The sequence below is a fragment of the Amblyomma mixtum genome, chromosome 3 (assembly GCF_055824585.1).
Source record: "Amblyomma mixtum isolate Tamu chromosome 3, ASM5582458v1, whole genome shotgun sequence".
Classification (NCBI taxonomy): domain Eukaryota; kingdom Metazoa; phylum Arthropoda; class Arachnida; order Ixodida; family Ixodidae; genus Amblyomma; species Amblyomma mixtum.
Window position 1 is genome coordinate 87,713,222 of NC_143014.1, and position 25,204 is coordinate 87,738,425.

Below are 25,204 nucleotides of genomic sequence, written 5' to 3' on the forward strand. Positions count from 1 at the left end.
CTCGCTTTTGCGGTCTTGTACGTGGCATGAACTCTCAGTGGACTGTACTCTACATAATGCAAGCATTTTATAGCCAACCTCAAACACCCTTTTCAGGGACCCTTTAAGTTAAAATTTTTGTTGCGAGTCTGGCACGGTTATGTATAGTCTCAGTGGACCTATTTAAATGCATTCGATGTGCTTTCATTAATTACAATGTATGACGAAATTCATGCACTGACTACAACGTATGACAAAGTTCACCGTCTTATGCATACTGTGTTCTTTCCTCTTTTGTTGCCGTCATTGCATCTTTTGTGCGCTTGGCAGTTGTGTAAAAAGTTTGTGGCACCACTTCCATTTATGCCATGCTGTGCAATATGATTATTTTCACACTAAACATTTTTTTTTTCTCAGGTAGCGATGCCTAATGCATCTGATGTTTATGAACAAGTGGGGTAGCAACACAAAGTTGTGGCCAAATTTGTGAAATTCCCACATCGTGTGCTACTGATTTTAAAACAGCTTTGCCCAAACCATCAAAATGCTTCGTTTGCACTCGCACAGACAGTGGGTTTCTTTCTGTGTGTATTTCATGCACAAAGTGCGCTGAACATATGGTTGGTTGGTTTATGTGGATTTAACGTCCCAAAGCGACTCAGGCTATGAGATGCATAAGCTTGCTATTGACATAAGTCACTGCCGATATTATGGACACCAGCCACTGCCTTGATGTAACTCGCGGCTGGCAGAAAAGTGGTGAACAAATAGACACCGCAGTCGCACTGGGACCTCAGCATAACATGGTGCATGTACACACCGGCAGCGTTCTTTTTTGAAGCGAAAGCTTCACTACAGGACCTCGGGCTTCAATTGTGGACTGTGTAAATTTGACATTCAGCTGAGTTAGAGGTCAAACCATAAAAAAGAGAAAAAGAAATTGAATCAACATCCATGACCGGGAGTCGAACCCGTGGCTGCGCGAACAGACCTCCTTTAAGGGGGGACGCTACCTTTGAAAACCGAAAAATCGCAAAAAAGTCAATTTTTGGAAAAGTATATATTCCGTTTGTATATGTTATAAACTACCTTTTCTGTAATTATCAATGCCTAATTCGCCGTAAAAATATTGAAAATTAGAAATATAACAAGCCACGGCGGCCCCTGAGCCGCGAGCAAGCGCCGAAAATGCCCCAACTTCACGCACGCGCCATTCCTCACACGCTGAACAGAGCGCCGCCTTTTTGGTCTTGTTTTGTTCATGAATTCTTGCGCTTTTCTTTACTGCCGGCGGCGGCGACGGCGGCAGCGTGCTCGAGGTGTGGCTAGCTTTTGATTGGGGGCCGCGCGGCTGCTTTCGAGTTTCCCGCTTCCGAAATCCGAGGCTACGATTGGACCAAGCGCGCACTCCTCCAGAACGTGGGGGAACGGGCGGCTGCTATTGGCTGCTGCGCGCGCTGACGCGATGGTCTCCGCCGGCTGCTCCCTGCGCGTCGTCTGCTCCGGCTGCTCGCTCTCCTTTGTGCGGTGTGTTTGCCTTTCGCCATTTCTGCGATCGCCGTCTTTACAGTCTGTCGCCGTGCCCTTTGAACAGTGTCGTGTAGCTTGTTGATCGTTGCGCGGTCTGTCACGATGCCTACAACGAAATTCAAGACGCGACACGCGTTCGGTGCACGGACGCATTCTATGAGGTCTATCTGCATGGCGAAGCGCGCTGCCGACGACTGCATCGACGCGTCCAGCGTTCTAGATATGTACGGGTCGGTCGGCGGCGGAGAAAGACGCCCTGCGCATGGGCAAGGCTGAGGAACAGAATGAAATGACAACTCAGAGGCGGCAAAAAAAAAAAAAAAAGAAAGAAAGCACGGAGACAGCTCCAGCTATTCAGCGGGATCGTTTTAGACCTGGAAATGTCAGAACTTTTGAGGGTCATTTTCTGTGAATTTTTTATTTTTTTCCTTGAATGGCTGCTCACCCCAGCATATCTCACAAACCACTCATCGGATTTCTGTGTGGTGGTCTTTTTACCCTATACATAAATAAATTTTGGGGGCAAGAAAAGCCAATTTATTGAAATATTGTGTTTGGAATTGTTGATAAATAAAATTTGGTTAATTAGTGCATGTCTAAGTAGTAATTAAATTCAGTGATGTGCTAAAATTTTTTAGCAAAGAATTTTCGAAGGGCCTTGTTGCCTGAGGTGCCTATTCAGGAATTATCATAAATTAACTTCATAGTGCCAACACATTCTGCATATTCTCCTGGCCTGTCCCAAAGAACCCTTGTAAACCACCTCGATATACTCCTGTAACTTCAGAACCAGAGGGCACAACTCTGTGAAACTTAGTAATTCTTCAGGTGTTTATGCTGTGAGCCTACCCTGAAAATTTCATCAAGATATCTCAAGAAACAAAAAAGTTGGTGTACTGTCAATCTTCTAAGGCCATTTTCTCAGAATCAATATTTTGCCTGGCATGGCTGCTAGGGAAAGCCATATCTTGGGAACCACTTATCAGAATTTCATAGGGTTTCTTTTGCACCATACCTGAATAAATTTCTGAGGGCAAGACAAGCCCGTTTTTTTTAAGATATTGTCTCTGGAATTTGTAATAAACAATTAAAATTTGGTTAATGAAGGTCTAATAAGTAACACTAAATTCAGGGCTGTGCTAAAATTTTTCAGCAATGAAATTTACAAAAAGGGCCTTGTCTTGCCCTGGGGTACCTATCCAGGAATGACTGTGCTGAATTTCAAAGTTCCAGCACATTTTGCAAATTCTCCAGGCATGTCCCAAGGAACCCATGTAAACTACCTTGATATACTCCTATAACTTGAGAACCAGAGGGCACAGCTCCATGAAATTTGGTAGTTCTTCAAATGTTTGTGCTACAAGCTTACCCTGAAAATTTCATCCAGATATCTCATGAAATAAAAAAGTTGATGCTCAAGGGTAGCCTCCCCCCTTAAGGACCGCTCAGCAAGACCACTAAGCTATCGCCGCAGCCAACACACCTCGTGTTAAACTGCACCACGTTCTTGCGCTGTGCACTGGAGAGCGTTGTCTTCATCAACTTCCATCTGCTCCACCCTGCGGCACTGCCTGCTCACCGTCGTCTTCTATGTATTCTCTGTAGTTTTTGTTTCTATTGTCGCTGACTATTGTTGCAGCCCACAATAAAACACTGATGACTAGAAGACATTGGCATTGTGTACAATATCGCAGCATTTGTTATACAGACACAAACAAAAACTTCACTGGTGGCTAAGTAGCCAGACACTGCTCCACACACCGGATTAACAGCCCAGAGAAGGATGGAAACAGTGGGGTGCAGAGAGCAGTGCACATGTTTAAGAGTATTTCTCCCTCTCCTGCCTGCTCCTCGTAAAATGGTGTACGGTAGAACCCAGCTGTTATGTTTTTCACAAGACCACGAAAAAAATTGTACTAGCTGGGGAAACAGCGTAGCCAAGAAGCACGTGTGGAAAAAAATGTACATCACTGTCTGCTTCTAGTAAGCGCAGCATTCGCGATTGCTCGCATGCACAAAATATCCTCAATGCCCTGTGATGGCTCTCAGTCTACCTGAGCAGCTCTTTGTGGAAGGAAGGCAGCAGCGAAGAGAGGGTATGCAGAGCGAGCAAAGTTTGGGCATGCATGCGAGCTTCTGCGGTGTTTTCACAGCAGGCACTTTCATCATCTGTCAGAACCTAGAAACCGAGTTTTTAAGCTGCAGGCAACAAGGAAAACCCGGATGACAGAAACATGCCTTAGAGCCAACCCACGTAACTCTATTTCGCACAGCACTGATCTTGATGCATTTTATCGTGGCTTAGTTTCAGTTTTGCGCCTTTTGGTCGTTAGCACCAACATCGCTGCAGCGACGAGACGGCACCAACAACTGCAACAAAGTTCACGTCACCGGTAAGTATGCTCAGCATCGGCATGAGTACAACACGCCAGAAGGCATCGGACTCTGTGGCAGTGGACAATTCCGCTTTGGCTAGTCTGCCGTGGTCTTTGAGTTTGCATTAGACGCACGCTGTAAATGCCGCGGCACGGGGTAAAGCACTACCGCAAAGTGACATTTGAGACACAGCATGCGGGAACACTGCCACAGTTGCAATGTAACAGCCGGGTCTGTAATGCAAGTGTTTCTATGTCCTCAGGAAAATGTAACATCCAAGAAAAGCACACAGGAACGTAACAGTGGGGTTCTACTGTATATGTTGTTCATTAACTACCCAGTCCAACCTGTCAATGTTCTGCTCTCATTTCACATCAACCAAGTTTCCACTTCAGAGAAAATTTTTGCCGACCTTGTGAATTTCACTGTACAGTAAAAGCTCGTTAATTCGAACCTTGTCAACTCAGAAATCCAGATAAACTCAGACCCACATGAAACGATTTTCCTGCGAAAAACTGGTGAATGGCCATTGATCCAGCAAGGCTAGATATGTTCGCCAGGCAGGCAGCCACTCATCAGAAGTTGCCAATTCGGGTTGTCAGCACAGACCAATCAGGGTGCAACCTTGTCCGACTTCCACCCGCCTCTACATGCTGCCGCTCACTTCACCAATTTGCTGCTGCTGCTACACTGTCCCTCAAGTTCACGGCAATCGAAAGGAGCACGAAGCTTCTGCTTTGTCTGAAGATACCCGTACCTCAAAATTTTAGCGATAAAATGCACCAAATTTCAAGATTGCTTCTGGATTTTCAAAGCTGCTAGACTTATCCAGTACGTGTTGTTCGATATCGCAAAAGCATGTGAAGTTCAAACAGGTAAACGATTTTGGTCCAGAAAGGGGCCACAAAGAATAATTTGTCCTCTTTGTCGCCACTGAATAAATAATGGCTTAATTGTAAATTCAAAGCTGCTCTCTTCAGCATTTTACTGAGCATAAAGAATCACGCCGTTTCTAGCAACGCAGAAATCGTGGTGGCGGCCGCCTGTTTTTCACTGCATGTGACAGCACGGTAATGGTACACCGGCATTCCACCGCGCTGGTGCAGGGCGCATGACGTTAGTCGTGCAAGTTTGCTCCATGTGAATAAGCCTTAATTCGAAGTACCACCTTGATCCTGTCCTGCAAGTCTACGTAACTCCCATGCACATATATAGCATCGGACGCTACAGATACCACACCAGTTAATTCAAACGGGCTCCCAAAGGGTAACCTCGTCCAGATTTTTTCAATGCAGCAAGAGATCATCAAAATAACCCTACTAAAACCAGAGTTCCATGCTGCAGAGTTCTTCCAGCACCACTGATATGCGTGTGACGGGAGGCGTGACAACAGACAGCCCCATCCATCTCCTAGTATTCTAACCAACCACTTAGTTGCGGTTTCCTTTTCTGAGCTTCTTGCCAGCCCGCAGTGACGGTGGCTCAACCAGCCAGCATCAGCCTGCCAATCTAACCCAGCTGAGCACAGTTTTGGATGCTCAATGGTCTGGTTTTGCTCCCCCACCCCAAGCTTATTCAAGTGGTATTTCACTAGCGTCGGGCTTCTGATATTTTATTTACTGGAAAAATTAAGGAATCTCCCACCGGTCATGAACACTAAATGGCTAGCGAATTATTAAAAAGCAAGGTATATGGCATTTTTGCAGCGAATATTTGTACTGCTTAATAAAAAAATAATGAACTGATATTGTCTAGGTTTGGTATCCAAGAAAATGACTACACATGACAAAGAGCAAGACTTACCTGGGTTGTTTTACCAGATCCTGTCTCTCCAACCAGCACAAGAATTTGGTGGGTGCTGAGATACTCAAAGAACTTCTCTCGATACTCCCATACTGGAAGTGCTATGCGCTTGCGGAACAACTCATAGTACCGGCTGGAGTATGGAAGTCCAGTCAAGGCATTGAGCTGCTGCGACTAGAGCAGAAAAAGACCAATCACATTAAAAAATGTTGATTCCACGCCCATGATATAGCAATAAGTATCAGTGATTTCAATGGTATTGCACCAACCAATTCTAATTGCAATCAGTGATTGCAATTAGAATACTGACTTCCAAGAACATTAAGAAGGCCACAAAAAAATTACATGAGAAAAAATGGCCACTTTCCAACAAAAGGAACAAAAGGTGAAGAAAGAAGCTTTAACATCTTAAAAATATATAAGAAATGGGAAACAAGCATATCAAACATGCATTCAGCTAAACAAGGAAAGGAATTAAAAATCCACCATGCTTACCGGAGTAACCGACTGTGAATTATGGCAGTTCTCTACTCTCTCTCTGCCTCGGTCATCTCGATCGTAATCTCGGTCAAAATCCCGATCCCTGCATGAATGATATGAAAGAAAAAATAAATAGCCGACAACCAAATTACCAGTGCAAGAAACTGTTCCCGATCATGGCAACAAATACAGCACGAATACATTCAAATTACTGGTAACACGTACATGAGAATACCACAACAGTATTTTTTGCACAGCTTTTAGCTGATATTGATGGCAAGCACACCCTTTATCCATACTTCACAGAATAAATAGCTATGACTAAGATATTAACGAAAAAGATGCACAATCACCAGCTGTCTACAACACAACCTCCCTGTTTGTTTACTTTTACTTATTTACATTTATTCAAATATCCTAAGGGCCCATGCGGGCATTAAATAGAAGGGGCAAACAGTGAAAAAATAAAGCCATACAAAATTGCAATAAGTACAAAGGTTGCAGCGGTAGAACCATCATGAAATACGCATCAAGCACTGAAAAATATGAAGACAGACAGCAGGAAACATTCATGCTCAGCCGAGTGAAATGTCTCAATGAAAAATACAAAAAAAATGCCAAGTTTACAACATTTGTATACAGTGCGAAAGCATGGCGCACTTTACCCTATTCTTCTGTGCCATCTGTTACTGTTTTGCAATGCTACTCAGACAGACAAAAAGGTGATGGTTTTTCTAGTGTCAGAACCATCAGATTTGTGTCACGTAGAAGACGACGATGAGCGGGCAGTGCCGCGGGACGGAGCGCTCACGCTAGGCCAGGCCAGGCTCCAAGCTCGCGCTGCCGGCTGGACAAGAAGGCGACGATTTTGCTAGGCTCTGAACCTCCGTATTACAGCTTTCACACTAAAATGGAATGGTCAAGACTACAACTCGAGGTAACGTTTCAGACTGGCGTCATATTTATTGCAATCGTTAGCGGATGCAATGGTGCCAGGTAAAGCTCCTCAAACTTCGCAAAGTAATGCCAACCTTTGAAGTCCCCCTTCCGCCTTTTATTCTCCCCCATGCTGGGCACAGCCATGAATACGAATCAAAACGAGAGGAGGAAGCGGAGGATCTGCTCCATTAATATTACACAATAGTCACAGCCAAATATTTACACAATGAAATTTTGCAAAAAAAAAAAAAAATGCTGCATTGCCTCTCTACCCAATCAATAGACAGTGGATGGATCATGCATGTCCTCTAATGCTTCCAGGTTTTTTTTTGGTTTTTTTTTTCAACGAACTGGCTTGTCCGACTCCAGAGAAATATATATATTTTTTCACAAATTTGCATGCTGTAAACTTTTGTCTATGACTATACATGTCTTGCATTGACAGAGCATTAAAGGCGCACTAAAAAGGAATCTGATTCCTTTTTAGTGCACCTTTAAAATATGAAATTCACAGCTGAAACACACCATTATTAACTACTCCTGCACTTAGGGAGAAAAACCTAGCAGACACTAGTTTACCAGAAATGATACCTGTCAAAACTCATGGAGTCAGTGGTTTTACATCTTAGCACACAGCATATTTCAATAAAAGAGCTGCAGATGCTTAACTGAAGAAACATTTAGAAACAGCAGCCAGTAGCTTTGGCGCCTGATATTGGAGAAAAGCCCTTTATTCCAATTCGAATAACAGCACAAACGCATTTCAGGAATGTGAGTAAGCACTCCTTCTATTCTGTCAAACATCTGCCAAAACACCGAATTACCCACTAGACTCCCACTCTAGCATAGTGCGGTATGCACTCACCTTCTGTCAAATATGGCGGTGACCTCACTTATTTCAGAACGCGTCAGCTCTGCATACTCAAATAAGCATCACGTGTAAAACTTTGAAGCCTTTGTGTGACTACCATTTCTCTTTGCCTCGTCTACCTAGCGTCTCCTTGAGCACAGAGACTTAGCTCAGCCAAACATACAATAATGGAGCATGTTCAATATCATGAATTAAAAATAATTTCTTGAAAGCAGTGATCTTGAAGGCAAACTTGTTTCTTGTAGCTTTCTAACAAAATAACTTTGCCAGAAAAGCAGCACACATTCTCAACATGATTGCACAAACAAACAACACTGCAGACTGCCTCGGCGCAAGTTAAAATAAGCGAGAATGTTATCATGTGGACCACATGTCATCAAACTACGAACTACTCGGGTAGCACAAAACATTACAATATTGTAATGTTATTTGTTATGAATGTTGAAATAATGTTTTGTGATTTACGACTACAAACATTGGTAAAACATAGCGACTATGCATTTACATTGTATGTTATGTACAGTCATGAAATTTATGAGCATGAACACGGGAGCGCGTGGCAGATAGCCTCGAGCCCTACTTGTGGCGATATGCGGCGGCTGCTTTTAGAAACGTGGTGGAAAGGGTGCCGCCTTGCCAGCTTCCAGCAAGCCGAAGGACACACCTCCCTTTCCACTTTGTTTATGAAGGCGGCAACCACGTATCGCCACAAGCAGGGTTCGAGGCTATCTGCTACGCGCTGCCATGTTCATGCTCATAAATTTCATAACTGTACAAAACAGTTGTCAGATTTCAGACAGAACAAAAAAATTCACATCAGAAGTAAGCGCAGAAGTAAAGAGCAAATGTAACACTTGCTTTTACCGTTAACATTTAATGCTCAACGTTCAAACAGCAACGAGCTACAATGGAACATCATTTCAGAAGCGTTACAATTTGACATATATGCGCCAACTAGCCAGATCTGCCACCCTTGTGGTCTATAATGGAAGTCTGGACAAAAATTGCAACACTGCAGTACATTTTAGGAATGTTAATAAAACATTATAGAAATGAGAAAATGTTACTACAATGTTAAAAAATGCGTTTCCAGCAAGTTTACTTCAAGCACTGTTTCGGAGTTTTTTTTCCACAGTTCATGCAGCAATGATACACTTCAACAGAACTTTGCAACTAAATCCAACGGCTCATGTCAACCACACATTACATAAATAGTGCCAAAACTCTTTTAGAAAACTCTGTTAACAACGCATCACTTTTGAGAACCTTCTTTCGGGACTCATGGGGACATTTCATGGTGAATACAAACGAGGTGAGTGCATGAGTATCTCATACCTTATAGGTGTGCTGTGTTATACTCTATTCTTGCTCATGCAGTAACTTGCTTCATACAGAGTTGATTAAAGCTGCTAGTGCATGTACTCTCACAAATGGTGGGTCTGTTCCACGGTGGACAGGTGCTACATACAATAGTGTGACCTTAAAGCTAGTTCAATGTTTAGTTGTTTCGTGGATGTTTCACTACCGTTCGGAAAACATCTGATGAGTAAAGTTTCAGAAACGTTTGAGAAAAACGATACCAAGAACGTTGCACAAAGTTTGATCCATACAAAGAAATAACGTTCTTGTAACGTTTCAGTACGTTTCGGTACCCGGATAATTCGAAGACTACGCCAACGACGAAGAAAAAGAATGGGTTGGGTGAAACCTTTACACAAAAACACTTAGCGCGAAACAAGAAAACGACAATAGTATCTCAAAGTTCGCGCCAATTTCGCCGGTCGTGTGTTACTGAAGCCCCAGACACCATGCCTATCTTAACGTTTCAACAACGCCAGTCGAAAGACGGCTGGCAAGCACAGGATTACACTTAAAAAAGCAAAACGAAGCAGGCGTCGACTAACCACAACGTCATGGGGAGCTCAACGATCGGCATCACCAATGCGCCCTCAGCAGCCTTCGGCAGCCGAACAAGCTGCAAAACGCTCACTGTTCACGTCTCTTCAGAGAGAAAAGCGAAATTCAGGATAAGCGGTAGTATGGTGCGTCCTCATCCATGAGCAAAAGGGCAAATATATTCGCTATGAAAGCCTAAAACAGGAAACGACAAGCAACATCACGAGCGTAGCATGCGCACTATTTTGGCAAGATCAAACCAGACGAGTGGGACTGACTGGCAGCAACATTACATTGCCTACCATAAGCGTGGCATTGGCGACCAGCGATCAGTAGCTTCCGAGTCAAAAAAAGATATCGGCGTTTCAGATGACCACAATAGTAAATAGGCCTAATAATAACGAATGGAGGCCTGCCGCATGTCACAAAACTAGCCTGATGAAAACACAAAAGATTGTTACGAACCTTTTCTTAGTCATCGGGGAATCACCTACATCAATTCTGTGTCTTTTGGACATTGTGTGCTCTAGCAGGGCCTGACGACCAGCTTAGAGATTTAGCACTTACGAACAAGCGAAATAATATGGCGCTACGGACTCAACACAAAAAGGTGCTGGCGGCATCCATGGCGGCGTGCAGTGGTGTCAGTGACGATCATGGTGACGATAAATGCTCGCAAACATAGGCTTATGCAGGCCTTTAAAAAATTATGTGCTCTAAGTAGAGGTGATACAAAATAAATAAGACAAATAAATTAGTATTTCAATCTGCGTTAGGAGATAAACCAGCATTATGGAACTAGTATGATACATTTGGAATTCATAATCTATCCGTGAAGCAGTAAAGAAAAAAAAACGGCTACAAGCCAACAGTAGCCTGGCTAGTTCACTGTAGCCGCAGTAGAGCTGAGTAGTGAATCATGGTGTGCTGCTAGCTGATGGTCCCCTCTGACATAAAATTGGTTTCGCTGGTATTTAAGATGAGCAGGCTGCGTGCGACAACTGAATCTGCCGTTTGATGCTACAGTGAACTATAAAGTAAGCTCCAAAACCTGTGTTTACAACATTCAAGTTCATTTGTATGCATTGGCGTTTGGAGCCTAGGACTGGAAAGAAATGTAGGCAGTTTGTGTGCAATATATTCTCAGTAATATTAGTCCCTGGCTAAGCGTGATGCGAGATTGATATTACAATTATTGAGGTAAAGTACTGACGAAATTTCTCTCTCTTTCTGCTAGTTACAATGTGTCGGAACAAACGGACGTGCCTGTGCGTGAAATGTGTGGTCTGAAGTGATCCTTCTTTGCTGCCTTTTCAATATTCAACAGGGTTTTGCCGTACAGTAATTCCGGGGGTGAATTTTACTGCCTGTGCCGCAGAAAACTACGTGTGTTTTTCAGTTTAGTTACTGCTGTTCACGTATGTAGTATGTACGTACCTTTTCTCCGAATCGCCTCTACAACTTTTCGAGCGTTGCACAGCGGAAGTCTGTGCTCGAAAGTGTAGCTTTTACGTAATGCTTCTGCAAGCAGCTTCAGTCCATTTTTTTTTTTACATGCAATTGGGAATGAGTCGGGTTCACTGCATGGATGAAGGGGCCGCGCCTCTGTGACGTGACGTGTTGGCATTGACTGTGCAGGACAACGGGCCTTTTTTGTTCTTAGTGACTATTTGTGGCGCTCAGAAAATAGAAGTAATTGTGATGCGCCAATCGTTTTTGAATAGCATAACAGGTAGGTGATGCCTGGCCTTAGACTGCCTGCGAACACGCCATAAAGCTGGCGAGGAAAAATCAGTACCCTTTCCATTAATGCAGTGGGACACGTTGTTTGGGTGTTGTGCTTGTGTATTATTACTGACAGCCCGTCAGTTTAAAATACAGTGACGTCTTGTCCCATTGGTAGGTCAAGCATGTGGTCAAAATTAAGTTTTTTGTGGTGCCACGTCAGTGTTTGCCATTCAGTCATCCTAACATAAAGCAGTCCAAGCTCATGTTGGAAATGGAAACCAGGTTTTTAATGGTGCTTTCTAATTGCCGGTCTTTCAGGCCAGCAATACATGAGTTGCACTGACATCGTAGTAGCCTCCATGTTTGAGCAGAAGCATGGCGGAAACTTGCACATTTTTGTAATCCGCTTATTGCTGCCTGCTCTGACCTGCACTGTGCAAGAAGCTGTGCCTTGGACTCTTATCATAACACTTGTGACTTCACGTGCAACCCGTGTATGCAGTTCAGTGCTGAGGCACGGAAAAAATATATGTAGGGCGCATTGGCCCAATTTCAATTTTTTAGCATGAAAGCATGACCATCGACCGCCGAGTCAGTAAGCACTGTACCGCAGAGCACAGCTGTAAAATGTGCAAGAATACATGCGTGCACGCAATGAACAGTCCAGCGCAAGTCTTTTCTGCTAGGCTACCCCGGGAAAGAGACCCAATTCCCGTTTTTTTTTAAGCATGGTATGGTCTTTTTTTAATATATGAATGCCGCCATCAATTATAAATAAAAGGCAACATGAACAGAAGGGAATCATCGACTGAAAAGCAAGTGGGGTTGGGTCTGTTATCTGGAGTAGCCTACCAGAGGACACTTGCACTGGACTGTTCATTGTGCACACGTGCATATTCTTGCACATTTCACTGCTGTGCTGCCTGATACAGTGCTTATTTATTTATTTATTCATTATTGTATTTATTTCAAAGATGCTGCCAGCCTTAATTTAAGGCCTTAGGAGGAGTGGACGATACAAAAGGATTCAAACAGAACACAGTGTAAGCGCATAGTAAGACATTGTCAACATAGGTTGCGCATACAGAAATGGAAAGAAATTGGTGCTACTTGTACACCACAGCTGTAAAAGATAAGAGTACAACATGGTAACGTCAGGAGCAAAAAAAGAAAAGAAAAAGTAAAATAAGCAGGGTACTGTTCAACTACCGTGCAAAGATATTTTACGTATTCGAGTTTTGGTTAAGCACGCCACAAAATGACGACGCCACGAGGAGCTTTCCACAGTGTCTGGATTGAGCGAGTTCCAATCTCGGACTGTTTGCGGGAAATACGAATTTTTTAAAGAATCTGTTCTGCAAGTGTATTCCTTTAATTTTTTTTTTACTTGTGTGATCGTGTTTGACGTCTCATGACTGATTCAGTGTACATATTCTTGTCTATTCCTAATTTATTATGGCAGAGTATATACATGGACTTCAACCTCTCTCTGTAGCATCTGATCTGTAATGGTTCTAAGTTCACCTGTCTGACAAGTATGTTTGGTGATGTGTGCCAGCTGTAGGAATTGAATAGGAATCTTACTGATTTTTTCTGAATGCTTTCTAAGTTGTTGATGTTGCACTGGGCGTATGGATTCCATATAATGAGCAGTATTCTGGAACGGGCCTAATGAATGTTTTATATGCTAGAAGTTTAATTTCTTGAGTTGACTGGCGCAGAGATCTCCTCAGATAACCCAGCTTCTGCATGCCCTTTTCAATTATGTTATGTTGTCGTTGACACTAACTAGTTGTGAATTCTTTTTTTTTGGTGTGTTTTATGTTGCGTTACCTTGCTGACATGTTCCGAATATCTCCTTTGCACGTTATATTGTATATAGATAATCCCCCTACATTAATGCCTCATGGCCTTATGCATTGAGAACAGGCCTCATTCATGAAACTGTGGCACTAAATTATTTGCGTTCTAATCTGAAACCATTGTTCAAACCTTAGTAAGCAAAATGCTTAGTGTGCTAATGGGAACGGGCAAAAAGCAGGAAATGGACTGGGCATGCGCTGTGCGTTCAGTCCACTTCCTTCTCTTTGTGCCACATCTGCTAGTATGGTACCATATTTTCTACCATGCATATACCTCAGTACCATCCGTGCCCATTTGATACTATTGCACATGATTTGGGATCCATTTTGAGAATTTTTTATTGTCCTGTAACTTGTTTTTGTAATTTTTTATTGTCCTGTAACTTGTTTTTATTATTACTGCAGTAGTCTTTCGTACTTCGTGCAGTAATGTTGTATTAGTCAATTTTTTTTTCCCCCTTAGTGCGGTACTCGTTTTTGTTCTGGATTTATCAGGCACTCATGGGATGCTTGTAGCTGTGATTAGGACCCTTCTTTCGGTACAATTCCTCTGAAAGCAACACTTTGGCCTTTATTCTTTTTTAAATTTGAGAGCATGATTAACTGCAAGGACTGCCAGGCGAATAGTTAGTTCCAGGAGGTGCTGCCAACCTCTCATTAAACTGCATCCTGTTATGATGGAAGCAATTAATTTTGAAGCAGTTAATTTCTAGCTGTTTCCATGTCCTGTGCCCTTTCCCTATCTACTGTGTTCCAAAGAACGAAATGTAAGTTCCCGCTTTGATGGCATAATGGCTATGGCATTTGGCTGCTGAGCTTACGGATGCTGGATTGTATCCTGGCCGTAGTGGCCCCGTTTTTGGTGGAGGCAGAATGCAAAAATGCCTATGTGGTGCCAGTGCGCGTTAAGAATCCCAGGTGGTCTAAATTAATCCGGAGCCCTTCCCTACCGCATCCCTCATAACCTATGTGCAGCTTTCAGACATTAAACCCTACATACCAGCTCCACCAACTGTAAGTGGTTGTTTGTGCACAAAAACTTTACTGTTTGTTACTTCTTGTTGTCCACGCAGGTGCAGCTAGTGGCTTTCTGCAGCAAGCATATGGCATGATAGGCATACCATAGTTGACAGTGCAGGCTTTTGACGCCATGCCGTTGGAACGTGCTGCAGCGAGGCATCATCGCCCCCATCACTGGCGCCTCAAGGAGCGTGAGCGCAATCTGTTGGCAGCCGTTCTGAGCATTGTTGTCATCGCCACACTCTCTACGGCTTTGGTGCACCCACGTTGGTTCTACTTGCAAGGTGGTGGCTGTGGCCACAAGTACCTGGGGGTGCAGAACTTTTTCTACGTGGGCTATTTTGAGGCTTTTCCTAGGCTTTTTGTCAATGGACCATCACGGTTGCCTTCCTACATCTATTACGGCTGGAATGAAGGTGGGTATCATACTTTACACACAAAGAGGATCAGACTGAACAAGCTGTCTTAAGCTCCAAGTTGACTGTCATTATCTTGATTTTTTTTCTGCTCTTAAGGCACGGTAATAATTTCTTATGCGTCCATTGTTTTTGCACCATCGACTTCTTTCTTCGACTTCTTTGTTTGAAAGTGTACTGGAAAACAGCTGTTCATTCCATCTACATCTGCAGCTGAGCTCAGTTTTAACCTTCAATTAGCTCACATGACACGACCACAGTGATGCACAGTATTAGGGCTGTGGCATTTAGACTCTGATCGAATGAACATGTTTGGACTTGGCACTGTTAGAACATATATTTGGGCACCGCAAACATACGCTAGGACGTGCTGCACGGCCGCAGTGACAGCTGCAAACATACATAGCAACAAAACCTCAGTGGTCTTCAGTTTGAAGTTTTGATTTGAGTGTGCTGATAAGAATTATCAGTGCACACAACAGAACTTACTCAAAAAAGAAAGTTCAAGGTAAAATTAAAATTAAACAAAATGATGCCCTCAACTCCATTTTTTTTTTTTTTCAGTGCTTTAAAATTTTGCTTCACCCTGCCAATGATGCGATTTTATAGAGTCAGTTGAAACAACCTATCTTAACACATAGTGGAGAATTGTGAGCTATCGTTGCCTCTTGTTGTAACTGGTTTCTGGGCAAACTGACAGCATCATTTTTGCGGGTAAATTGACCACACAGCTGTCCCAGTAAGCCGTGGTGACACTCTAAGCTTCCTGGAAGCTTCAGTTGTTATCGAAACTTTATCACATTGGCTACAGTGAGTACGCAGCTCGTTAATACTGCATCGCATTGAAACTGTCATTACCTCAAACCCACAGGTGCCAAAACTGTTCTGTTTTGGCACCTGATTTACAGATAAGGGCATTTAAGTGTTGCCTTCAGAGTTCCACTGTATGCACCCCAAAAAAAGTGCAAATTCTTAGTGAAGTTCTATAAACGATGAGAAAGTTAAGTTTTATAAATGAAGTTTTATAACATTGTTCTCACTGTTTGTGGGTTCGATCCCGGCCGCGGCGGTCGTATTTCATTGGAGGCGAAATGCTAGAAGCCTCTGTACTGTATGATGTCAGTGCACGTTAAACAACCTCAGGTGGTCAATATTATCTGGATCCCTCCACATGGCATCCCTCATATTCGTGGTCACTTTTGGACGTTAAGCCCCATAAAACCAACACCATATTTTGTTTACTTATACTGGCCCATTTTACATTTTACTTAGTAGCACATGCGATGACCTTTATTTTTTGTTTATTTTTCCTATCCTACCATTCTGTTAGTTTCCTGATACTTTGATTGATATTTTTAGCCATTTATTTCATGTTATTTCATATTTGGTGTTTAGCTATTGATATTTTTTCATGTGGGTGCTGGAAGGCCACCTTTTCAGAGTACTGAAGTGTAGCTTTGGGCCAGAAAGTCCACTGACCAGTGGCAAGCATGCCAACAAGAGATAATGTCCTGTCAAAATCGAGCATTAGCCGGACTGTTTACAGATAAGGGCATTTAAGTGTTGTCCTCAGAGTTCCACTGTACACACCCCAAAAAAGTGCAAATTCTTAGTGAAATTCTATAAATGATGAGAAAGTTGTTTTATAAATGAAGTTTTAAAACTTCATTTATAAAAAAAATGTTTTCATCACATAGTTGCCGTCACACTTAAATCTGCTGTGTGGTGCAGCAGCTGCACTTTACACCTTTGTCTGAATGCAAGGCAGGATTGTTTTGTTTCATTCCACACCTCAGATCAGAGTGAACCTTTCACAGAACACTGTTACTTGCACTTTGTGTCAAGAGCTGTCAACTGTGCATGATGTACCATATTTTACACGTAGTGGTAGTATACTTTCACTTGTATGTGTTCAGTTAGCTTTTTTTGTTTGACATGTCTAAAACACTTTTCAAAGCAAATAATTTATGCGATAGGTGGTTAATTTTCATGAAAGAAGTATATTGCTGCTGGTATACCTGAAAAAAAATTACTTGGGCTTACTGTGTTTAAAATAATAAAACAACTTTCTCCTTTAAAGTGGTTTATACAAATTATGATTTTCATTATTACAGGCCTGCTGGCTTGTTTCATAACCTTTTTATATGTGAATTATTATTGTTCTTCTTTTTTGCAGTGATGAAAGACTGCGTTACACCAACCATTGTGAGCCTCCAAAGAGTGCTCATAGTTCTGTGCTTTCTGGCCATCCTGAGCAGCTTGCTGCAGTTCTTCATGGATGCACTGGGTGTGACATACAAGTGGCTGAGAGTAATTCGAAGAAATGCTTTCTGTAGCATCGTGACAGGTACATCTACAGAATTCATTGCTGATCTGCTGAAACTGATTTTTTTGTTATACCTCATTAAGCGTGGCAAAATTTTTTTTTCTCATTTCTTAAATCATAAGGACACGCAGTAACACCAGCATTTACTTCTAGTTTCTGAGAATAGCCATATCTTGGAAAAAACATTTTTAGAATTTTTTTTTGATCCTGGCTGATCATGGTACATTGTGTTTTGTGCACATGACACAACCAGAGTCGTTTATTGTTTCTGCTGGTCATGAAGCTCTCGCTGTAGTTAACTTGGGGAGAAATGCGACCGCTGGTGGCACCACCACTAATTGAAGGGTGATGAGCAGTAGGTGACGTAGGTGGTGTATGGTATTGTTTGTATCACAGAAAATTATTTAGATGCACATGCTATCTTTTTTTTCTCTCTCTTGGTACAAAACAGAAGTGGCGGTTGCACTTTCTTTACAAATTTTTGCTACACATATAATCTAGAAGCAGTGCTGCGGCTGGCTCCTTCCCTTTGTACGCCTGGCTGATGTGCAGAGACCTCCCAAATTTTGTATGAAATATGAACACTGTTAACTCTTTCCCTACTGTGGAAAAAATGGTTGTAGTTCGTGGGTTTTCATTAAATTTTTGGGGTCCAGGAGCTATGAGGTTTAAATTTTAATGCCATGTACAAAAAATAAGTAAGTTAAATACACTTATTAATAATATGAGCTTTTTTAAAGTGTTTCATGCATTATTATCAAATTTTATTTCTGGAAGCAAGGTTTTTAGATAGAATTTTAACAAAACTTTAAAGATATGCTTGTAATAAAAGGTAGAAATTTAAAAATAACTTCCAAACTACAAAATATCTTCCTATCCAATAGCAAATACTGCCGAAAAAATCAGTTCTAGCTCATACAGTTTTCCGGCTAAAACAAATAACAAACAATCACTTTAGGCCCTATAGTTGGGCATGCCATTAGGCGAAACAGTTGGAAGAGCCCTTCGCAGCTCAGGCGATATAAAATCCTGTTCAAGTGATGTGGAAACCCTACAGATGAGGCAAGTAACATCGGTAACATCAGTATCCTTTTCGGAGCAGCTGCTGAGTCGAGCAGAATGGGCCCACCTAAGAAACTAACCGAGGAGCTGCCAACGGTGTTGTGGGCTGGTTGCTCGGGACTTTATTCAGTGAGCCCTCTGAATTAAAGTCAAATGATGAGGCAGTACCCTCAATAGTCACTGCTACCTGCATTATTGAAAAAAAGCAATCATGAACGTATCTAAATCGAGAAATTTGCCATGTTTCAGCACGTGCCTTGTTGGTGGAGGCGGCCATTCCGAATTTCTGCGTTCTGCTTTTTTCACAAGTGCTTAAAAAATTGCCACCGTGCAGAAAAAAGACATACTGAAGAAATAATTACAATAGTTTCCTAGCTTCAAGGCAGATTGCACAGCATGTTCAAGAACGACGCAGAAGCATTTGAAATTGACATTCACATTCATAATTAGCTGGCTAGTGATGGTCAGCGGACACGGAACGTAAAGAGAGATGGATGCAGAGTGCTCATTCACCTACAGTACACATGCCATGGAAAGTAGTGCTAGACAAGCTGGAATTAGCAGGTAGCAATTACGCTTTGTTATACTATGCTGGCTTGTCAACCTTCATTGGGGACGATCACAGATTTAATTAAATCTTGGCTTTTGCCAAAGTTATTCAATGTCTTAACTGTTAGACATAATGCCCGAGCGGTACCGCTATGCATGAGTGAGCACCTGCAGCATTGCCTGATGAGCATGTCAAAACACTGCACTTGCTACTGCTACAAGTGGTGCCACAGTGTTTGCCTTTTCACAGCCCAGTGCGTCCACTTATTCTTGATACTCGCTCTGAGATGGTTACTTTGATCCGCTTCATGGGCATAACTTGATATACCACTGAAAGTTAAAGGGACACTGAAGACAATTCCGTGCAGATTTCCTCTTAGTAAAAATTGAGAATTACTTCTGTGGCTCTTTCTGGTTATGCTGACGTCTGTTCAGCAGCATAAGGTGTATTTATTGCTGAGGAAATTTAATTTAAAAATTGTGAGTTGATGGCTTGGCCTTGAGGACCCACGCACACAAAACTGTTTTATCGCCAGCACACTTTGTTTGCAAAAATGGACAGTGAGGGCGATAACTGTATTCATGTTTTGGTCTTTCCTGCCATACGAAAGCTTCATTTTTCGGCAAGAGTAGTCTCTTTATAATTGGAATGCGGCAGTCTATCGATACAAGCCAACTTCAGTTCTCCCTCAGTGTCCATTTAAGTGGTAGTGATTTGTACAGCACTGGTGCTGACGGATAATCTGAGTCAGAAATGTGATGTGTTTAGACATTCAGTGCAGAAATGTAACACGGCAGGATTTGTGGAAATAATTACAAATTACATCTGACGCATTGCTGTACTTGCGTGTATATGTGCGGAGTCTTGTACACAACCAGTTTATTCACGCCCAAAAACTACAATTAGTGTCCTAAGGGTGTCAAAATAACAAGCTAGTTCGTCATGTAAGCTAGTCACCTGGATTACTCTGCTTCACACAGCTTTGGCATCTCCTATTGCAGGGATGCTATATCTCCAGTACGACGGAGATATCATTCTTGATGAAGTCTGTGGCGTCAAAATGCTTTTTACATGCGTACACATCGAGCAAATAATAAGTAAAGCCAGCATCTTCTCTTAGAGAAATGGCACGCTTCCACTCGCAGTTTTTCACCCAAAGGGATAAGAGCGGAGATTTTATAGAGATGTTTCATGGTCCTAAACACAATGAAATGCTCTGGCAGAACTTTTCAAGCGACATTTTGTAAGGTACTGCGGGTTTAGTAGGATAGTGACCGGGCTGTAACATTAGCCCCTTTTCTATCGCAAAGCAGTTTTTGTTCTAATGCCTGTGCTTTTTATTTCTCACTGCTCAGTGGGGCTTTGCCTTGGAGTTGTGGGAACATGCTACTACATCTCAACCCTGATGGAGGTGCAGCAGGAGATGACAAAGCCAAGCCGAAGCTCACGTGTTGAAGTCAGCTTCAGTGTTAGCTACCACCTTGTAGCAGCAGCTGGAGCTGCGGCTGTTCTGGCTGCCGGTGCAAATCTGTTAGCCCGTCCTGTGCCTGTGACACAGCTGGGTGACTCGGCCATAGATAGCCTGCTTCTGGATGATGACTTCTCGCGAGAGACCTTTGTAGTGGGCATCTCACATTCAGAAATGTGGCCTTATCGGCAAGACCTGACTCGCCTACACAGCCTACCTCCCTTGCCTCCATACTCACCATGAGAACAGCGGTCAAGACTTCTGCAGCTTAACCAAATGAAACATCCCAGCCCTGTCAGACCAACCAAACTGCTGTCTGTCACTGGCTAGATCCCAGTAAAAGTGTGCGCCTAGTGACTGCTGCGATCAACATTCAGGGCAGATGGACCTGTGTAACGCATGTCTGCAACTGAACGCAAGATGTCTGTTTTGAAGCCCTTTCATGTTGTGCAAGCACATTTCATGGAACTCTTGCGTCTTGGCTGTTTGGCAGGGTAATTTTCACATGCTGTTCGTGGCGTGCCGTTTCATTGGAAAATACATGCATTTAGGCACAAGATTTGTTGTGGCAGTGTTGTGTGTAGCTTCTTTCTGAGTTCTTTGTGCATATCTGCCATGAAGATTGTGATTAGTGTCTGTGTCCGCTTGGCTTGACAGCACTGGTATACATGATTTAAACATTGGAATCACAGTAGTGCTGTGCATGAGACTATGCATGGCTTTGACTGCTAGCGTTAATGCGAAAAACAGAAGGGCCTCAGAACTTGTGTATCTTGGCATTTGTGTTTAGTCTTTGTCTTTTAATGTACTGGATGTTTTATAATTTGAGGTTTAAAAAGTATTTATATGAACTGTTTGCTTGCTCACATTATAGCTTTGCAGAATGGTTGCATAATTTTTGTGCATTGTGTGTAGTACTGCATTTTGTCGCAGCACAATTCTAGACCATGTCTGGAAGTAGCAAACCGCAACAAGGGGCCTACATGATCGTATATCACAACATCTTGCTCTATAGCTTATTTAGCTGAACTAGTATGGTCCAATATGGATGAACTAGACAAATACTGTGATCAAGTCTGCACAGTGTCACTGTGCTAGGTCTAAGTGCAATGAATCAGTGGTTTGCCCAAAGGAATGTTTTAAAAATTACAATTATAACTATGCAAGCTGCTGTGTATATCACGGTGGGGTCAAGAGTTGTTCAACTAATCAAGGTATGCATTTTTGCGTGACATTCATCTTTAGCACACTAGTTTCAAAGAGACATGAAAATGCACACTGTTTTGAATGCAACAAACACCAAATACATAGCACGAGAGAACGAGGACAGTCCTTACTGTTCACGTTCCTTCACACTGCATATTTCATGTTCCATATGCACCAACATGCCCAGGTATCAACTCTTGTTTGGAATGGCTTCCCAAAAAATATTTAAAATTAGTTACTCATGCTGCTAAGAAGATTGCAAATGTTGTGCATGTAATATGTGGCATTTTTCATTTGTACACTGAGCTTTTAGCAAATGAGCTGTCTGCCAAGTGTGCTGGTAGTTTTGCCCCAATTCAGTGGATATTTTTGCATGTGAAGCCTTAGAGAATTGATGCCGGTGAAAAAAATGTAGCTGTGTGAATTGACAGTTACCATTGTCTGTTGTACTCATTTATTATTCAGTGCTTCATTTTGCTTGCCTTTATAGTAAGCATTTCACCTCCATAGATGGATTCAAGTGCATACTGGCAGTGGATTACTCAGAAAAGTTTTTAGAAATGATGCACAACCACATGGAGAAACAGCTAACACAGTCACTGTTAATGTGTCACTCATATTTGATGATGTGTGTGCAGTTTCATCACCCTCCAGCTAGCCTGAACTTGCTTTATTATAATTTAGTGTGACCTCTGCCCATATTTTGTCAAGAGCTTGGTTTTCAGATGTCATTAGGTAAAGGTGAAACAAATTATACATACTTGGTGGATTTTAGCTACTAATCTTCATTGTGTGCACTTCTATTATTTGAATTGGTAACTGTTGCTGTGTGTGGAGTGCATTTTCTTTAGACAGCACAGCACACACCTTGAAGTCCAGTCCTGCCTCCTATTTGTTGCCAATTTAAATGTTTAGTTAGTTTTTGGTATGGCTGGTTATGTTCTGCCATTGTAAAACACCAGGGTGATAAGATTATCATGCCAAGTCTTAAGTCTTACAGGATTGGTCATTGACTGATCCAAGTAAAATGCATTTATTTCTGATAGGAAAAAGCAGGAACTAGGTGTATTAGCCATGTTGCCTGAGGAAGTGAAAATTTTTGTAATGAGGTTTACATTCTTGGGCCTGCACTTGATTACTTAACCAGTTGTAATGCTGGTGAGAAACTAGCATGCTTTTTCTTGTAGCAGTTTGGGCACATGTTCCTTTATTGAAAATTTACAGTTATTGTTCAGTGTACAGTAATTTAATATGCATTTTTTATGCTTAAATATACTCTACGTGGCACATGTTTTACATATCAACCGTCTCTGTCATTGCTAAGTTTAAATTCCATACTGATGATAGTGACAAAAATATGCTCTTCGTATGCCCGAATCACACTACCTTTCTTTAAAATCTCAATATGTTTAGGTTAGTGCATATTTTATGAGTTAAATACCCTTTAACAATGTGATAGTGTGTAAATGTTACGCTTGAAATACGCATCTTCTGGAAAAGGATTGTTTGTGAAATAAAGGAGCAAATAAAAGGATGTAGGCCTACTTGGCCATAATCACATGTTTCTGCTCTGCTAAGTCTGCTCTTAAATCTCTGCAAAAGCTATGTTCGACCACTAAGAGAATGACCTAAATGCTGGCAACGTTTGCCACAACATTGTATTATATGACGCTGAAAAAAATTTTGCACATTCCTGCACATTCCCTTAATTTTTTTTTTGTAGATCTATCAGAATTTGTTTTTCACACAAATATGTATGGGCACTCAAAGATGATATCAACTGCATCTTGGTGGGAAATTGCTGGGACTTTATTCTGAATGCCACAACACATTGCTGGGTCAGCAGAAAATGGGAGCTCTCTACAGCTGCCAAAGCAGTTATTCCATTTTTACTTTGCACTTTGAGGGCATCCAGAATATTGCTGAACAAGCGCTGTACAATCACGTGCAAGCTTCAGCCCAACCATACGGCATCATACAAACATTCACCTCTAAACATAACCATTGTGCCAGTTAGGACATCAGTCATTCCATGCTGCATGACCCAGACTTTGTACTTGACCATCTTTCTTTTAAAAAAAAAATAGCAGCACATGGTGTCACCTTGGTAAGCACTATCCCAACTGGTTTTTGGGGATTTTTTTTTTGCCATGGCCACCATCTTAAGATTGCAAATGGTAGCAGATCCTAGTGTATAAAAAAATAGGCTATGAAATTTTTTAGCGTGAATAAAAGATGTTGTTCTTTTGTATATGATGGCTTGGAATTAATTTCATTAATTTTTCCCTATACGTGAAACACTGAAAAAAGTACAAAAATTGAGGGGACACTTAAGCTGCATATTAAAGAGGCTCAGACACCTAGAGAACACATCAACTAACTTAATCACTGCATTGTGTTCTCATGAACACCTGAGCCAAATAATACACTTCTACACACAACAGAGAACCCAAAATCACGCGAAAGTTGGCAAACACTTTCCGGTGACTTTTTCATGCTCGCACCCTCCTCCGCCGCACCTCCTCAGTGTATACCAGTTCAGAGATGGCTCTAGGCTGGATTGTTTCAGACATCGGGCACCTACTGTGTCCACGGCCAATAAGTGGCATAGCCACGGTGGGTCAGGAAGCTCCGCCCCTGGCGGTAGGGACGCGGAGGAGCGCTGACCTTTCAGCGTGCAAAAAGTAACAAGAGGAGAGGGAAAGGCACGAAGACACTGAAATCCAAATTTTGGCTACAGATAGCTCAGCTTCTACAAAGCAAATCAAAAAAATTCTTGCTGGAGGATATTCGTGAAGCAACGTCCTTATATCACAGAAATACTGCAATTTTATTAGAGCTCCTTTAAAAGTATGATACAATAGCGTTAATAGGTTCTTTCAGCCTACCAAAATCCGCTTCGTCAACTTGAAAGCTTGTTTCCATGTGGCGAGCCACAGTCCTCTATACAGCTTAAAAATAAACAGCAGTTGTTAACAGTGGGTCATAGCTTGCTGGGTCTTGTATTACTCTGCTTATACCAGTCATGGCAGCAAATGAAATAAACTTTTAATGCTTGTCAATATGAAATACGCCTGGCAGAAATATTTTTGAGCTAATAATTTCGTCTTGTATGATTCTTGTTCAGGTCACCAGAAAAACAACGGAATAGTTTTTGTCATGGAGGAATTCTGTGCGGCGGTCACGAATGTGGGTGGAGCTTCACTGCTGAGAGTAGTTCACTCTGTCCACAACAGGTGGGGCCACTAGGACGGCCGCCATTTCTGGCGTTCAGTCTGTTTTAACACTACCTTAGCGCAATGAAAACCGCTGCTGCACAGCTACGAATCTCTAAGTGACTCTTAATCACCCGCACTGTGGTACGAATGTCATGTATATTGCATGTTGAAACAATGTGTAGCTGATTTCCATCTGTAGGTGGAAAAATTGGGCACTTTTTACATAGGTTGTGGCTATAGGCTCTATGCGCTGCAGTCTGGCGAGCACGAGTGGCACCATCTCAGGGGAGGCAAAAGGTGGACGCTGCTCTCATTTGGTTTGCAGTCAGTGAGGCGAACGGCAAGGGTGGCTTGACCTACTGCTCTGTTTGCCAATGTCATAACAGCTATAAAAACACTGCAGGCGAGGTACCGATGATATAATTTAATCGTCTTCCTTGGAGATCGTGCATGCTCCCAGGAAGCACCGAACAT

The 25,204-nt window shown here is 42.2% G+C and overlaps 2 protein-coding genes across 6 annotated transcripts in view; one reads left to right on the top strand and one right to left on the bottom strand.

The window, feature by feature from the left end:
* Dhx15 (DEAH-box helicase 15) overlaps positions 1-25,204 on the bottom strand; it is a 106,960-nt gene that overhangs the window by 24,836 nt on the left and 56,920 nt on the right. For 3 of the 4 annotated variants that reach the window (XR_016290464.1, XM_089580023.1, XM_089580024.1), the window contains exons 4-5: positions 6,184-6,271; positions 5,689-5,862 (exon numbers count right to left, since the gene is read on the bottom strand). Coding sequence is in view for 3 of the 4 variants with exons in the window: in XM_089580023.1 (XP_089436149.1) it covers positions 5,689-5,862; positions 6,184-6,271 (262 nt within the window). In the remaining variant the exon portion in view is untranslated. Of the gene's footprint in view, positions 1-5,688; positions 5,863-6,183; positions 6,272-10,339; positions 10,517-25,204 lie in introns of those variants that run through there. The other variant, XM_089580025.1, reaches the window with a different exon arrangement.
* Positions 10,774-23,074, top strand: LOC149350845 (transmembrane protein 127-like). Of its 2 annotated transcripts, none has more exons than XM_089580021.1 (4): positions 10,774-10,911; positions 14,538-14,900; positions 17,077-17,247; positions 20,194-23,074. In XM_089580021.1, the coding sequence occupies exons 2-4, from the start codon at positions 14,615-14,617 to the stop codon at positions 20,547-20,549; spliced, it is 813 nt and encodes a 270-aa protein (XP_089436147.1). In that variant the 5' UTR covers positions 10,774-10,911; positions 14,538-14,614; the 3' UTR covers positions 20,550-23,074. The 2 variants fall into 2 exon arrangements, with proteins under 2 accessions (XP_089436147.1, XP_089436148.1); XM_089580022.1 differs by lacking the exon at positions 10,774-10,911 and adding an exon at positions 10,928-11,074.

Coding starts and splice junctions, on each gene's coding strand:
- LOC149350845 (XM_089580021.1), top strand. CDS start 14,615: ATGCCGTTGGAACGTGCTGCAGCGAGGCATCATCGCCCCCATCACTGG. Junction 14,901..17,076: donor CTATTACGGCTGGAATGAAG/GTGGGTATCATA, acceptor TCTTTTTTGCAG/TGATGAAAGACTGCGTTACA. Junction 17,248..20,193: donor TTTCTGTAGCATCGTGACAG/GTACATCTACAG, acceptor CTCACTGCTCAG/TGGGGCTTTGCCTTGGAGTT.